Raw genomic sequence first — 16,711 nt, 5'->3', positions numbered from 1 at the left:
CAAGTTTAAACTCCCTTGAACTTTAACAGGGTTCGTACTGTCTTGCAAGTCTGTTAATTTCAGGGCAAGTCCCCCAATGAATTTAACCAATCCTTAGAAAGTCCTTGAATTTTTATATTCTAAAAGCTTCTTGAGAGGGGTGGGACGTTGACTTTTTCCGAAAAACCAACTTTAAATACTGAGTCAAGCGCTGTGCGCTAGAGTGGTTTGGAAATTAACATAGAGCGCGGTAGATCCAGTAATGCGTTATTGACCAAGCAGGAAAACTCAAACCTGAGCCAAGCGATAAGAGCCAAGCGAGAGCTTGCCTGCAGCTTACACAAAGACAAAATGGCTGCAACGCTGGCCACCGCAGAAAACGAAAAATAAGCAAGGGTTAATAGCCAATCAGCTCACAGAATTCGCTGCATCTTGCACCGCTTGCAAAGCCAGCCATATAAAAAGGAAAGATAATACATCGGCGTAATATAACTCTTAAAGCAAGAATCTCTCCCAACATATTCATCTAAGGTAGTAAAAGTTTAAAATGTTATGAAAGCTGAAAAAGAAAGGGTTCCGGTGTCGCGCTTATTCAGAGTTACAAGTTTGAATGGCCAAGGGGTGGGCACTTATTCAAGGAAATACGGTATATCGATCACTTGAGGCTGTGCGCGTTACTTCGTGTTGTTTCATACTTTATATTATCTCATATTACCCAGTTTGTCAGGAAATCAATCGTCGTCGTGTGTTTACGCCCTACAAAAACGTCGCATCAGAGTTTCACGATCTAGCTTCGCAAAGAAATGTACCAGCGGTGTTTTGCCTTGTGTTATTTATTGAGTTTTTTTGGCAGCATTTTTTGTTTTGATGTTCTCTTCCCGTCGCGGTTTGCAGGGCGACTTTTAACAGTAAATGAAGCTGATTTCCAAATTTTTGTCTCAAACGACCATTTATTCCTGTCGCTCTGCTGTAGATATAGGTGAAGAGCTCAAATAACAGAAAAGTTTGCGTCACAAGAATTTCTTCACATTATATATGCCAGAAAACCTCAGGCATTACTCTGAATGCCAGAACTTCAGCCTGGGTGAACCAGAAAGGATAGACAATACTTCCCTATATTAACCATCAATGAAAAGCTAAGTAAGTCAAATATCTCAGAGGCGCTCAGGCATTAAACTGAATGCCAAGACTTCAGCCTGGGTGAACCAGTAAGGCCGATAGACAACACTTCCCTAGATTAACCTGTGAATGTCAAAGAAAATAAGAATGTTAGGTATCCCAGAAGCACTAAGGGATTACTGTGAATAGCAGAACTTCCGTTTAGCCTGGGTGAACCAGAAAAGATAAACAACACTTCCCCGTATTGACCATGAATGAAAAACTTAAAGTATGTTGTATATCCCAGAAGCGCTCAGGCATTACACTGAATGCCAAGACTTCAGCCTGGGTGAACCAGTAAGGCCGATAGACAACACTTCCCTAGATTAACCTGTGAATGTCAAAGAAAATAAGAATGTTAGGTATCCCAGAAGCACTAAGGGATTACTGTGAATAGCAGAACTTCCATTCAGCCTGGGTGAACCAGAAAAGATAAACAACACTTCCCCGTATTGACCATGAATGAAAAACTTAAAGTATGTTGTATATCCCAGAAGCGCTCAGGCATTACACTGAATGCCAGGACTTCAGCCTGGGTGAACCAGAAAGGATAGACAATACTTCCCTATATTAACCATCAATGAAAAGCTAAGTAATTCAAATATCTCAGAGGCGTTCAGGCATTAAACTGAATGCCAGGACTTCAGCCTGGGTGAACCAGTAAGGCCGAGAGACAACACTTCCCTTGATTAACCTGTGAATGTCAAAGAAAATAAGAATGTTAGGTATCCCAGAAGCACTAAGGGATTACTGTGAATAGCAGAACTTCCATTCAGCCTGGGTGAACCAGAAAAGATAAACAACACTTCCCCGTATTGACCATGAATGAAAAACTTAAAGTATGTTGTATATCCCAGAAGCGCTCAGGCATTACACTGAATGCCAGGACTTCAGCCTGGGTGAACCAGAAAGGATAGACAATACTTCCTTATATTAACCATCAATGAAAAGCTAAGTAAGTCAAATATCTCAGAGGCGTTCAGGCATTAAACTGAATGCCAGGACTTCAGCCTGGGTGAACCAGTAAGGCCGAGAGACAACACTTCCCTTGATTAACCTGTGAATGTCAAAGAAAATAAGAATGTTAGGTATCCCAGAAGCACTAAGGGATTACTGTGAATAGCAGAACTTCCATTCAGCCTGGGTGAACCAGAAAAGATAAACAACACTTCCCCGTATTGACCATGAATGAAAAAACTTAAAGTATGTTGTATATCCCAGAAGCGTTCAGGCATTACACTGAATGCCAGGACTTCAGACTGGGTGAACCAGAAAGGATACACAACACTTCCCTATATTGACCATGAATGAAAAGCTAAGTATGTTGTATATCCAAGAAGCGCTCAGGCATTACACTGAATGCCAGGACTTCAATATGGGTGGACCAGAAAGGATAGACAACACTTCCCTATATTGACAATGAATGAAAACCTAAGTATGTTATATATCCCAGAACCGCTCAGGCATTACTCTGAAAGCCAGGACTTCAGCCTGGGTGAACCAGAAAGGATAGACAACACTTCCCTAAATTGACCATGAATAAAAAGCTCAGTATGTTGTATATCCCAAAAGTGCTCAGGCATTACACTGAATGCCAGGACTTCAGCCTGGGTGAACCAGAAAGGATAGACAACACTTCCCTATATTGACCATGAATGAAAAGCTATGTGAAACTTTGTTATATATCCCAGAAGTGCTCAGGCATTACAGTCAATGCCAGGACTTCAGCCTGGGTGAACCAGAAAGGATAGACAACACTTCCCTATATTGACCATGAATGAAAAGCTATGTATGTTGTATATCCCAGAAGCACTCAGGCATTACACTGAATGCCAGGACTTCAGCCTGGGTGGACCAGAAAGGATAGACAACACTTCCCTATATTGACAATGAATGAGAACCTAAGTATGTTATATATCCCAGAAGCGCTCAGGCATTACTCTGAATGCCAGGACTTCAGCCTGGGTGAACCAGAAAGGATAGACAATACTTCCTTATATTAACCATCAATGAAAAGCTAAGTAAGTCAAATATCTCAGAGGCGTTCAGGCATTAAACTGAATGCCAGGACTTCAGCCTGGGTGAACCAGTAAGGCCGAGAGACAACACTTCCCTTGATTAACCTGTGAATGTCAAAGAAAATAAGAATGTTAGGTATCCCAGAAGCACTAAGGGATTACTGTGAATAGCAGAACTTCCATTCAGCCTGGGTGAACCAGAAAAGATAAACAACACTTCCCCGTATTGACCATGAATGAAAAAACTTAAAGTATGTTGTATATCCCAGAAGCGTTCAGGCATTACACTGAATGCCAGGACTTCAGACTGGGTGAACCAGAAAGGATACACAACACTTCCCTATATTGACCATGAATGAAAAGCTAAGTATGTTGTATATCCAAGAAGCGCTCAGGCATTACACTGAATGCCAGGACTTCAATATGGGTGGACCAGAAAGGATAGACAACACTTCCCTATATTGACAATGAATGAAAACCTAAGTATGTTATATATCCCAGAACCGCTCAGGCATTACTCTGAAAGCCAGGACTTCAGCCTGGGTGAACCAGAAAGGATAGACAACACTTCCCTAAATTGACCATGAATAAAAAGCTCAGTATGTTGTATATCCCAAAAGTGCTCAGGCATTACACTGAATGCCAGGACTTCAGCCTGGGTGAACCAGAAAGGATAGACAACACTTCCCTATATTGACCATGAATGAAAAGCTATGTGAAACTTTGTTATATATCCCAGAAGTGCTCAGGCATTACAGTCAATGCCAGGACTTCAGCCTGGGTGAACCAGAAAGGATAGACAACACTTCCCTATATTGACCATGAATGAAAAGCTATGTATGTTGTATATCCCAGAAGCACTCAGGCATTACACTGAATGCCAGGACTTCAGCCTGGGTGGACCAGAAAGGATAGACAACACTTCCCTATATTGACAATGAATGAGAACCTAAGTATGTTATATATCCCAGAAGCGCTCAGGCATTACTCTGAATGCCAGGACTTCAGCCTGGGTGAACCAGAAAGGATAGACAACACTTCCCTATATTGACCATGAATAAAAAGCTCAGTATGTTGTATATCCCAGAAGTGCTCAGGCATTACACTGAATGCCAGGACTTCAGCCTGGGTGAACCAGAAAGGATAGACAATTTAGTATCTTGTAGGGAACTTAAAGAGCACACGGAATCCGCATTGCAACACACCTTTATTCACTCGCACACTCCTTCTATATATATTACACAACCTCCTTCACGTGCTTCATGCTAATTAGATTACGTCATCACCGATACTATTACACAAACACTAAATCCCTCCCTTGATTGAATTTAAACTCAGCTATAATCCCTGGTGCTATTTTCGGTAAATAAGCGAAACCAACAGAACTCGTTAGCATACTAAAATTTGCAATTGTTCAGTCAAAGTTCATTGACAACTGTTCAGTGTAACTGATAGTCCCTCAGATGTGCCGGTGCACGTCTGACACGAGCAGATCTTCGCGTATCTTGTTCCGCTGCCCGTGGAGGATTCATTGCCTGTGGAAGATCAAAATCCATCACATAATCATCTTCCTCCCGTACAGCAGTGTTCTGGTGTAACTTGTGGACATGCGATACATTGCGCATGAACACACGTCCATTTCTTCGCTGCAGAATAAGGCTCGGTCCCTTACGTTCTAGCACTGTGTAGGGTTGAGGGTCATACAGCGTTGATAGCTTGTTCTGCCGCGCCTGCTGTAGCAACACTTTGTCTCCTGATTTGATGTCTGATGGACTCGCTCTGTTTCTCTTGTCTGCATAAATCTTTGTGCGCTGCTTGGCTTGTTGGTCCTTACCCTTTGCAGACTGTATTGCAGCAGATACAGCATTCGACATCCGTGTCTCAACTTGTGGGACTTTGGTTCTGATCTCACGTCCTAAATGTAGAAACGCCGGCGACGCTCCGGTAGTCGCATGAGGTGTCGCACGGTAGTTCAGTAGGAAGGCAAACATGTCAGTGCGCCAATCCTTTCCTTCAGCATGCGCAGTGCGAATTGCCTTCTCAATTGTCTTGTTAAATCGTTCAACCCCTGCATTCGCCTGAGGCCAGTAGGGTGTGACCTTCCGATGCTGGATGCCATGCGTTGCCAGGTACACCTCAAATTCCTCTGACACAAGATTTGCACCGTTATCTGTGACTACTTTCTCTGGAAGCCCATGTACAGCAAATATCTTTCGAAGATGTCCGATTATGGCCGCAGAGGTAGTTGAGCGTACAATGACTACTTCAGGCCAGCGCGTACATGCATCTTCACAAACCACGAGACTTTCTCCTGTAGGGAACGGTCCACAGAGATCGATGTGTACCTCTTGCCATGGTTTGTCAGGCATCACTGTAGGTCGGAGTGGCTCTGCAGTAGACTTGCCCGCAACAGATTGACAGGGTAGACATGCCTTGACCATTGTCTCCACTTGATGTGTCATACCTGGCCACCAAACCTTCTCCCTGACCATCTGTTTGGTCCGCACAATGCCTTGGTGACCCTCGTGTGCATTTGCTAAGGTTGTTTGCCAGAGGGTACTAGGCATGACAATACGATGTCCTCGCAAGATGATTCCATTGGTCACACACAGTTCATCTCTGACCCGCCTGTAGGGCCTGAGCTCTGGTGTGTCTGGCCACTCACAGTCACTCAGACAACATCGTACTTGCTGTAGTATTGGGTCTGCCTCAGTAGCATTTGCAATCTGCTCAAGTGTGAGTGCTTTTGGAACCGCGTTGACTGTGACGTAGTTAATATATTCTTCCGCAATGTTCCTTTCCCGGAACGGTTGGTTTTCTAACGGCAATCTTGAGAGGACGTCAGCTGGGTTTGTCTTTCCGGCCATGTGTACAACATCAAATGTGTATGGCTGCAGTCGAAGTGCCCATCTTTCAATCCGAGGCGGTGGCTTGGATTTAGGGTTGTAAATAACTTCGAGCGGCTTGTGATCCGTGTACAGGGTGAACAGTTTACCATACAAGTAAATATGAAATCGCTCGCAAGCCCACACAACCGCCAGTGCCTCCTTTTCGGTCTGAGAATACCTCCTCTCAACATCTGTTAACGTGCGACTCGCATATGCCACAGGATGAACACAATCACCACGTCGCTGCAGCAAAATGGCACCAAGTCCAACAGGACTTGCGTCAACTTTCAGCTCCGTTTCAGCGGCTTGGTCGTAATGTGCAACAACACAGTCACTGGTTAGAATGACTTGAAGGCGGCGAAATGCCTCTTGTTGCGCGTTACCCCAGACCCACTCTGTATCACTCCTTGTGAGCATCCGTAATGGCTCAGCGAGGGTTGCAAAGTTTGGGATAAAACGCGCACAGTAGTTCACTAACCCGAGAAAACTCCGCACTTCCGCTGCATTCTGTGGTGTTCGCGCGTTCCTCACCGCTTCAACCTTCTTGTCGTCCGGTGCAATGCCATCGGCAGAAATCTTAAATCCAAAAAATACTAATTCTGGAACACTAAAGATACACTTCTCTCGGTTAAGCGTAAGTCCCTTGTTCTCAAGGCGTGCAAGTGTAAGTTCCAAATTCCTGTCATGACTGTCTTGGTCAGAGCCAAACACAATAATATCATCAGAAATGTTCCTTACTCCGGGAATTCCTTGAAGAGTTTGCTGAATGACATATTGGTACATTTCTGGTGCTGATGACAAGCCAAATATTAAGCGTTTGTAACGCTTAAGTCGCTTGTGTGTTGAGAAAGTTGTAAGCACTCTAGACTCTGGGTGTAGTTCGACCTGATGATAGCCCCATCGCAAATCAAGCTTAGAGAACACAGCTGCTCCATTAAGTGCTTCCAATGTTTCCTCAAGTGTTGGTATTGGATGTCGCTCTCTGATCACAGCTTCGTTTGCACGACGCATGTCGACGCAAACCCGTACTTCGCCATTGGACTTTGGGACCGCGACTAAAGGCGAAACCCAGGGCGTTGGACCGTCAACATCCTCAATAATGTCGAGATCTTGCAATTCATTGAGCTTTTTCTCCACATCCTTACGAACGTGAAAGGGAAGGCGGCGCTGCGGTTGCGCAACTGGAGAAATTTCTGGGTCGATGTGTATTTTTAATTGATAATCCCGCAGTTTGCCAACGCCGTTAAACACTGCATTATGTTTGTCCACAATCACTTGTACAGATTTCACTGTAATTTGGTTAACTGTGCTCGGGTATTCCGGGCCAACTCTTAGTAACCCAAGCTCCGTTGCAGTTTCCTTGCCCAACAATGATCCCGCATTTAAATTTTCAACAACCACGAAGTCGGCCTGTGTGTGAAATTGAGTTGTTGACACATTGGCACGGAATGTTCCTTTGACAGGAAGCGGCGTTTTCGAGCCGTACGTGTAAATTTTGACATCGGAATTTCTGAGAACAACTCCTGTATTCGACAATCGGTTGAATGTAATACTGTCCAGGACATTGACACTTGCCCCTGAGTCAACAATAACCGGAATCGATGTACCTTCAACAGTTATTTGCACAGTATTGTCGTCCATGTTGCCCCTAATCGCCCACAAATATTCATCGTCTGAACCAGGGTCTTGTTCGGTTGTCACGTACCGAAGCCCATTTGCATTCCGTTGTTGCGCAACGTTCTGAGAACTAGTGGCTCGATTCGGAACTCCTTTGCAAACTCCACCGAAGTGTCCTTGCTTTCCACAGTTACTACAAGCTTTTCCAATTGCAGGACACGAAGGATCTTTCGCGCGATGACCCGCACGTCCACAACAAAAACAGACAATTTGCCTCGTGTCATGGTTCTGTGGTCGTGAATTCTTCGCATTCTTTGGTTGACACGACCGTGACTTTCCACTGTTTCTTCCTCTCGATCTTTGAAATCCGCCCGAGACCTTGTTGACCCGTCCTGAAGAGCCCGGCGCTGCCTCCATTGTAGTAGCGTGTAGGTCAGACGCTTCAATTGATCGAGCGATCTGTAAAAGCCCATCCAGTGTTAGGTCGGTTTCTCGTAGTAGTCGACGGCGAAGACTGTTCGAGGCGCATCTATCCACCACTTGATCTCGGATCATTTCGTCCACATTTCCATACTCGCAAGATTTCGCAAGGCTTCGTAATCGCGTCACGTACGAATCGATGTTTTCAGTCGGCTGTTGCGCTGCCTGCCGAAACACATGTCTCTCAAAGGGAATGTTCTTCTTCGGCTCAAAGTACTCGGTTAATTTCGCAAGTGCCGTATCGTAATCCTCTCCAGTACCACTGAGAGTTTCAAAAACCGTTTGGACTTCAGGGCCTGCTAAGTGCAACAGGACAGCACGTCGTTGTTTCTTTTCGGTAATGTTAGATGCCACCAGAAAGTATTCCAAACCTTTAACCCATTTCGACCAGCGCTGCCCGAGTGTCATTTGATCGCTTGAGACGGAGAAAGGGGGAATAGCAGGTAACTGTAATGTGGTGGCCATCACTTCTTCTTCCAACTCCTCAGAATTAGACATAAAATCCTTGCATCCTCGTCGCCAAATTTAGTATCTTGTAGGGAACTTAAAGAGCACACGGAATCCGCATTGCAACACACCTTTATTCACTCGCACACTCCTTCTATATATATTACACAACCTCCTTCACGTGCTTCATGCTAATTAGATTACGTCATCACCGATACTATTACACAAACACTAAAGACAACACTTCCCTATATTGACCATGAATAAAAAGCTCAGTATGTTGTATATCCCAGAAGTGCTCAGGCATTACACTGAATGCCAGGACTTCAGCCTGGGTGAACCAGAAAGGATAGACAACACTTCCCTATATTGACCAGGAATGAAAAGCTATGTGAAACTTTGTTATATATCCCAGAAGTGCTCAGGCATTACAGTCAATGCCAGGACTTCAGCCTGGGTGAACCAGAAAGGATAGACAACACTTCCCTATATTGACAATGAATGAAAAGCTAAGTATGTTGTATATCCCAGAAGCGCTCAGGCATTACACTGAATGCCAGGACTTCAGCCTGGGTGAACCAGAAAGGATAGACAACACTTCCCTATATTGACCATGAATGAAAAGCTAAGTATGTTGTATATCCCAGAAGCGCTCAGGCATTACACTGAATGCCAGGACTTCAGCCTGGGTGGACCAGAAAGGATAGACAACACTTCCCTATATTGACCATGAATGAAAAGCTATGTATGTTATATATCCCAGGCATTACTCTGAATGCCTGGACTTCAGCCTGTGTGAACCAGAAAGGATAGACAACACTTCCCTATATTGATCATGAATGAAAAGCTAGGTATGTTATATATCCCAGAATTGCTCAGGCATTACTCTGAATGAAGGACTTCAGCCTGGGTGAACCAGAAAGGAAAGACATAATTTCCCTCTATTAACAGTGAATGAAAAACTAAGTTTGCTATATCCCAGAAGCTCTCAGGCATTATGCCGAATGCCATATAAATCTTAGAAATATTACAAATAAATATATATCTCAGAAGTGACCAGGCAACCCTAAACAAAATAATATTGTTACAGGATAAGACTTCAAGAAAATAGATTTCTTTAAATGATACAATGTTGACTATGCCTTACTTCAATGGGTGCACAGAATTTAAAAATTAAAATGTCATACACTGCAGGCAGAGCACATAAATTAACATCACATGGCTCCTCTTCAAGGAGAAAGAGCAAGTCATCTCTTAACCCCTTCCATCTGAAACAGACAGAAAAAAAAACAGTGAATAAAGTTTCCACCTTTATAATCCAAGCTTACCATATTTTTGCTGGTAACTGGGTAAAAGTGAAGAACAGCTCCCCTAAAAGTCTGTCGGCCAACTGTCGGCCAACTGTCGGCCGGCAGTATGCCAACTGTCCATCAAACTAAGTATCCCAAGTGAGATTTAAAGACATGTATTCCAATAGAAAGTGAAATACCATACTGCAAGCTGGAACTTTTTATGCATGTCAAAGCAGAAATGCAGAGTTGTACCTACCCCCCAATATTTGCTTTGCTCTTTAGGAAACACTCAGCAAAGGCTTCCCCAAAAGGAACATCAGGAGAGGCACATTCCTACAAATAAATTGCATGTATCACTCAATAATGAATTAACTGAGCTAAAGTCATATAATGTTCACTACTAATGGTAGATATATAATCACTGTTCCCCACAGATAAAATATGTTCACTTTTATGGACACCTTTCGTCTGCCTTTCTGTAAAGTCAAGAAAGCCAAGGAAGCTCTCACTAATTGATTATAAATAAATTGCATAACAAATACCAGTAGGCTGAATATGTTTTGTGTTATTGTATAATTCCACTATGATGCATGTCATTTAGCATTGCAGGTATAACCTACCTTAATAACTTTGCAGAATACACAGCACTCTGTGTCCAATCCTTGCTTGCAAAGTTCATTGATATATTTTTTGGCATCACCAGCTCTTTGCTTGAGCAGCATTATCAGTGTTTTGTAATCAAGAGTAACTGTCATGAAAAAAGACAAGAAGATAACAAGAAGTTGAAGTTAAAATAGCTACACCAAAGATCTCAAATGTTATACTTTCCCAGATATTTTCTAACACTGCCAAGCATAAAATGGATTCAATAATTACTATCACGTAGCTAGACATGTAACATAAAAACATTGCAAAAATAAAAAATAATAAGATAAAAAAAATATAAAGAGTCAAGATTGGCACACACAAATAACCTGGAAATTTAACTTTAAAGCATCTTCCATTAACTACTATTCCAGTTTTCTCAATGGCATCCCTCTGGCGATTTAAATCTTTTATCGTAGAAAAATAGAAATGAAATAAATTATAATACTGTCAAGACCCTATCAAGGAAACAAACCCGAAATTTCTCCTAAAGTAGCCATAAAAAGTGATCATAGCTAGAAGACTTAGAGGCTCAGCGTAAAATCAAACAGCCAATTATGTGATTTTCCTGCCAAGCAGAGATGAGTTCTGATACACCGTGAAACCAGCATTCACAACAAAACATAAGAGAGCAAACTCACTTTTTCCAATCTTAATAAAAATATAAACGTTATGACTTACCCCGGTTCGTCTTAGCTTGAAAATGCTAAGTAACGTTTGCCAAGCTTTTCTTGATCCAGAATCAAGAATTTATTTTATCGATCAACCAAAGATATCTCACCACTTCTCCTTCTTCGAATTTCTGCCGGAAGATGGTAGAAACAACTCCAAATAGAGAGGCGATGGCCACTTTGTTGTTCTGAACATATCGGTCATCCAAGCTTCCGCCATTTTTTAAAGCTGGACCGTACAAAACGCTTGGAAAATGTGCCACCAACAGGCTACTTCAAAAAACTTGCTGACTCTTATGCCACATTTCTTGAAATTTAAGATAAACCATTCCCTTGACTCATCTGGAGGAGAATGAAGTAATTCAACCCTTCGAAGTTTCAAGGGATCCATAACTGCACTCGACCGCGGGAAACTAAACATTCCCGCTTTTGCTTACGCATATTAATATGAAATCCAATCTCCAAATGTCAATAGGCCGATCCAGCCCCTAATAAACAAAAGGCTTCATTGTATCCAGCAGGAACAGAGATTGTACAAATTCAAGCAACTACTCAGATTACTGCGAGCAATTATCGAAAAAGGCTGTCAAGGCGATGATGGAAACTTATCCGGTTTATGACGTCACTCCATAGCAACCAGCCTTTTCGAATATTTGAACTTCCGTTTACCTGTGGCTCGTGATGATACCAATAACATTTACATTTCTAAGTTTGATGACGTCGATTGTCGTGTTTTTTGTTTGTTTGTTTGTTTGTTTTTTATGCCTAATTTTAGCTTATGGAGTTATTAACTAATCAGGAGAGAAGTAACTGTCTTTCTTGAACACATATTTTTTCCCCAAGGATCGATCGTCGTTCCTTTTAAGACGAATTCGTCGACTCGTCGAAAGCGAGACGGATTTGAATACAGCTGCATGCGCGTGAAAACGGCATTGGGAGAGGTAGATCCTCGAATAAAGTTTAGTTTTGTATTACAGCTGTTAAGAAACGGTTTATAACTTCTTCCATGCTAGTTCAGCCAGGGTATGTCAATAGCAATTTTTGAACAAATTCAGTCTCATATTAGAACAGAATTTTTATAATGGTGCAGTAAAAGAAATGGCATTATTGTATAAGCATATCTGTTGTTACTAAGAAAGGATGGCTCTATATTATTAATACAACATCTTCATAACGCTAACCATGAATTTGAATACTAATCAACATCATCGCATCAGTTATCATCTAAGAGGCCTCGGCACCATCATTCTTACGTAAACGGCCTTCATTCCTGCTTTGGTAAGTTAATGGTATACTATTTACATGAGAGAAATGCTGCGGGGAGACGTTTTTGCGAGCATTTGTTTTTTAATCGATGAAAAGTGCACAAATAATAATTTCCTGGCGATGACATGATAAATTTTGATGACTAGCCAGAAATTAATTTCTAAAGATAGCTAACTAAGGGGTTTGATGATATTTCTCTGTCAGCTCCACGACATTTTCAGCACTCCTATTGGTGTGTCAGATAGAATGGCATAATTGAATAAAATCTCGCATTCTGATTGATTAACGAAGCGAGGTATTTCGCGTAGAATTGCTTGCTGAAAACGAGACTAAGTAAAAATGTTTCGCATCCACATATACATAAAAACTATTGTCAAATTATAACACCACAACAAGAGACATTTTTTTAAGATGTCCTTTTAAATTGTTTCAAAACCATTGCCACCTTTGAAGAAGCCAAAAACAAACAAAAGCGTTTTTCAAAGTGAGCCTGAGGTTCTTCCTTGTTTTTAACTGAACTGGAGTGCACATTTCGGATAAAACCAAACAATTTTATTGCTGTTTTCTTTTTTATTTTTATTCAACTATGCGATTCAAGGAGAATCTATTACCTGAATCGTGAATTCCGAGTTAAATTGCACTTGAAAACCGATGGCGCACCCACTTTTACAATAGACCGGCCGGGTCATGTGACAAGAAAGCTTATACAAATTTATTAGATCTTATTATCTGATATGAGACGAACTTCTCATCATGTCATAATAAAAATAATAATAATAGTAATAATAATAATTATAATCGAATTTTTACCCAGGAAAACCCTTCAGTAAAAAGTACTGTTATCAACGGGGTCACCACGTGCGTGAAAACTTTTTTTTAAATGTAAAAAGAGGAGAAATGAGAAACAGAAGAATCACTGAAGATGCAGAATTTCATGGCTCAAATTGCAGTTCTTTTTTCCTTTTGTCATTTTTGAACATTCGCATTCTAGTTGCGGGGGTGTTCATAGCAGCTGCTGTCTGCTTGTTCAATTAAAATTACATGTCTAACAGAAAACGTTTACCTTCTTGTCGCATTTTGTCGGTTTAAATCATAAAGGTATACATTTAACAAATCAACTCTCACCCTCGATCTTGTTTGGTATAAGGGGTTAATATTCTACGCACTGCTATGAATATTCTCTTTGCTGTTCTATTTAAATGACAAGTAGACTTAGTTTATCAATTAAGAGCTTCTTTGGTTAACGTTCGTTTCCTTCATGATTCTCATGACTTTGATTGTGATACCGTAAGGAGAAATTACAATATGCTAGTCGGTCTCACGGTTTATAGTTGAGCACAGTAAATTCAAAAGTTCCTCGTTTGCCAGAGAATCAGGCAGTTTCGACTAGAAAACCAGCTGATCTCAACTGGACATCCAGCAAAACTAGATCCCATTTGCATTTCGCTCGAAAATAGTACTAATCTGTTTGATTTGCATATATTATAAACCCTACAAGGCCAACGAGCGGACTGCAACAATCATCGTGGCATCTCGCTGTTGTGTATTGCTGGAAAAATCTTAGCACGTATAATAGTGAGACGGGCAACTGCTTTGGCGGAGGAGGTAAACCCTGAAAGCCAATGCGGATATAGGGAGAACCGCAGTACAGTGGAAATGCTTTTTGCCACGCGTCAAGTGCAAGAAAAATGCAGAGAACACCAGCGTGACCTCTATATAGTCTTTGTGGATCTAACAAAGACCTTTGACTCGGTGTCTCGTACAGGACTTTGGATGCTCCTCCACAGAGTTGGTTTCCCAGAAAAGGTGATAAACATGATTCGATCTTTTCATGATGGCATGCAAGCACGTGTTGTGGACGGTGGGCTGGACTCTGCTCCCTTTGACGTAGATAATGGTGTCAAGCAAGGTTGTGTTTTTGGTCTTCATCGCACGGTTTTCCGTCGTTCAAACTATATCTAAAGCCATATCGCAAAGTGAATGAGTAAGCTACCAGAAACAAGGAGATAACATTTGCCATTAGTCAGCAAACTTCAGTCTGATTGATAGGCTGACTGACTGACTCACAGAATGGCATTTAAAGCTATAAGATGAAACAGACAAACTAGCAAAATTATACAAAAGAGAAGAAATCAAAAGGAATAAGAATAGGTAAGAATCGATGAGATTAAAAAAATTATTTTCAACCATTATGTGATTTACTCTTCACACCATGGACACACCGTAAGGAAATCCTTAAACATGATTTTATTTTCATCATTTTGCTATTGATTGTTGACTTGTGGAAGGAATTATTGTGGGTAAATGGACTAATTCTGGTTGAGAAGAAGTTTATCCAAGGTTTGCAGTTCTCACTGGATTGACGTGTTAGACATTATAGTTGCGTAGGATGAAAGAGTTGTTTTCATGAATTGGTTCGATGTGGTTTCTTTTTTTACACATGACACAGCAAATATACCGTGTTATCTCCTTGTTTATGTCTGTCTTGAAGACGGCGTAAGCTACGGGGTTAATGGCGGAATTTATTAAAAGCAGTGGCAATTTGTATTCTTGATCATCACACGGTTTTTCGTATTTGTTCAAAATGTATATGAGGCTACATCGCAAAGCGAACGAGTAGGCTACAAGAAACAAGCCAATAACAACTGCCATTATTTTTACAGCAGCCTTCTCCTGGATTTTGAACAAAAATCGCTGATTAAAGCGGAGTTGTTTTGCTAAGATGTGGGCGGCTCTTTCGTGCTTATAAATAACATGGTACATTGATCCAAAGCAGAAAATTAACCCGCAACACGGCAAAAATTCTAATAAAACCATGAGAATTGATATCAGAACTTTGAAGAGCATAACTTCGCTAAAAACAAGCCAGTCTAGTAAAAAAGCTAAGACAACAACCACTGCGATGGTCCAAGAGATAAAAATCATCTGGAAAACGCGTCTGCGCGTCATAAAAGTCAAGTACCTTAACGGCTTTACAACAGCAACGTAGCGCTCAAGGACTAAACAGCACAAGTTTGTCACAGATGAGTACATGAACAGCCACCTTAGATAATCCACCCTGCTTGCTAAGAAGCCCTTAGGATCGCATCCATTTATCGCCTTACAGACGAAAAGCGGGGGAAAAGCTGTCAACCCAGCACAAAAGTCGGCCACAGCAAGAGAAACTATAAATGCGTTGGTTTTTGTTCGAAGCCGCCGTCTTCTGCAAACAAGAAAGATAATAAATCCATTTCCAGAATAGGTCAGGATGGAAAGAGACCAGCCAAGAATCCAAAACCACGTTTCCATATTTCGATATTCAAGCGGCCGTCCCTTCACAAATGAAAGCTGAGAAGATAATCTTCCGGTAAGAAACTAATGTCAGACCACAATTCACAAGAAATTTGAAAACACCAGGTGATTTTTTCTTGTGTTAAGTTCCGCTAAAAACACATCGCAATTAATTAATCAGCATGAATTCTTGCCTCTCTTTCTGTTAGGTCAACAACCTCCATTCCTTCATTGGTAAGAATTGAAATAAAGGAGGGAAACTGACTGTAAGAGAGGCCAGCTCGAGGAAAACATTCGTCAGTACATCACTGGTTAAAAACGCGCAAATTACCAAAGTTTGCGACAATATGATATAATTGATGAACAAAAGGAATAGCTAGATAGAGAATTTGACAACCTGTCTCTCACAGCTTGAGGACACTGTCAGGTCTTGAAAAATTAGCATTCTAACTATGAGCATTCTCCATACTCTTCTCTATAATTTGCTATTGTAAAAAGAAGGAGAATTTGTGTATCAATCAAGGGCTCCTTTGGTTCATTCCCTTCTGATTCTCAACTTATTTTGACTCAGCGGTAAAACCGTAAGGAACAATTTGACGCTAGTCAGTCTTAATATTATGAGGGTTAAATGCAGCAAATTCAAAGTTTTCATGTATGCCAGGTTAGAACTGTTTCTTACAAATAAACCAGCTCGTCTCATCTGTCATCAAAACTAACACTCATTTGCAATTTAACTCGGAAGAATATTAATATGTCTGTTTTGCATCATATACATTTTTACTCTGAATTACGGATCACTTTAAAGCGCGTTTTTTTTTTTCGGTGATACTAAATAAAATTTATTTCTTACAATTTTCAAAACATGTGCAGTTTAATGCAAACCTTTTTTGCGCTCTGTTGAATTTAATTGACTTCAACTCAAAACAGAGAAATAAGGAGCTGATTGCTTTAACTGCTCAGTTTCTCAAGCTTATTTTCTG

General features: G+C 41.2%; 2 protein-coding genes across 4 annotated transcripts; both read right to left on the bottom strand.

The window, feature by feature from the left end:
* Nucleotides 1-796: 796 nt before the first annotated feature.
* Nucleotides 797-11,866, bottom strand: LOC148715681 (uncharacterized). 3 transcript variants are annotated; one of them, XM_088746621.1, is made up of 5 exons: nucleotides 11,306-11,866; nucleotides 10,500-10,627; nucleotides 10,136-10,212; nucleotides 9,735-9,855; nucleotides 797-3,260 (listed from the first exon to the last, which is right to left on the bottom strand). In XM_088746621.1, the coding sequence occupies exons 2-5, from the start codon at nucleotides 10,599-10,601 to the stop codon at nucleotides 3,210-3,212; spliced, it is 351 nt and encodes a 116-aa protein (XP_088602747.1). In that variant the 5' UTR covers nucleotides 10,602-10,627; nucleotides 11,306-11,866; the 3' UTR covers nucleotides 797-3,209. The 3 variants fall into 3 exon arrangements, with proteins under 3 accessions (XP_088602747.1, XP_088602746.1, XP_088602745.1); XM_088746620.1 differs by having other exon boundaries at nucleotides 797-1,468; nucleotides 11,206-11,864; XM_088746619.1 differs by having other exon boundaries at nucleotides 11,206-11,863.
* A 1,125-nt stretch (nucleotides 11,867-12,991) lies between these two features.
* On the bottom strand, nucleotides 12,992-16,104 carry LOC148715680 (octopamine receptor beta-2R-like). The gene has a single exon (XM_088746624.1). The coding sequence runs from the start codon at nucleotides 15,747-15,749 to the stop codon at nucleotides 14,829-14,831; it is 921 nt and encodes a 306-aa protein (XP_088602750.1). The 5' UTR covers nucleotides 15,750-16,104; the 3' UTR covers nucleotides 12,992-14,828.
* Between the last annotated feature and the right edge of the window lie 607 nt (nucleotides 16,105-16,711).

Source organism: Stylophora pistillata, unplaced genomic scaffold (genome assembly GCF_964205215.1).
Source record: "Stylophora pistillata unplaced genomic scaffold, jaStyPist1.2 SCAFFOLD_1005, whole genome shotgun sequence".
NCBI classification, from domain to species: domain Eukaryota; kingdom Metazoa; phylum Cnidaria; class Anthozoa; order Scleractinia; family Pocilloporidae; genus Stylophora; species Stylophora pistillata.
The sequence above is the reverse complement of the archived record's forward strand: the minus strand, read 5'-3'. Positions and strand labels throughout refer to the sequence as shown.

Bases quoted from the DNA above. Each gene is read 5' to 3' on its own strand.
- LOC148715681 (XM_088746621.1), bottom strand. From the start codon at position 10,601: ATGCTGCTCAAGCAAAGAGCTGGTGATGCCAAAAAATATATCAATGAA. The intron at 10,213-10,499 runs GTAGGTTATACC...ATTTATTTGTAG, and splicing joins TATTCTGCAAAGTTATTAAG to GAATGTGCCTCTCCTGATGT. The intron at 9,856-10,135 runs GTAGGTACAACT...TGTCTGTTTCAG, and splicing joins AGCAAAGCAAATATTGGGGG to ATGGAAGGGGTTAAGAGATG.
- LOC148715680 (XM_088746624.1), bottom strand. From the start codon at position 15,749: ATGGAAACGTGGTTTTGGATTCTTGGCTGGTCTCTTTCCATCCTGACC.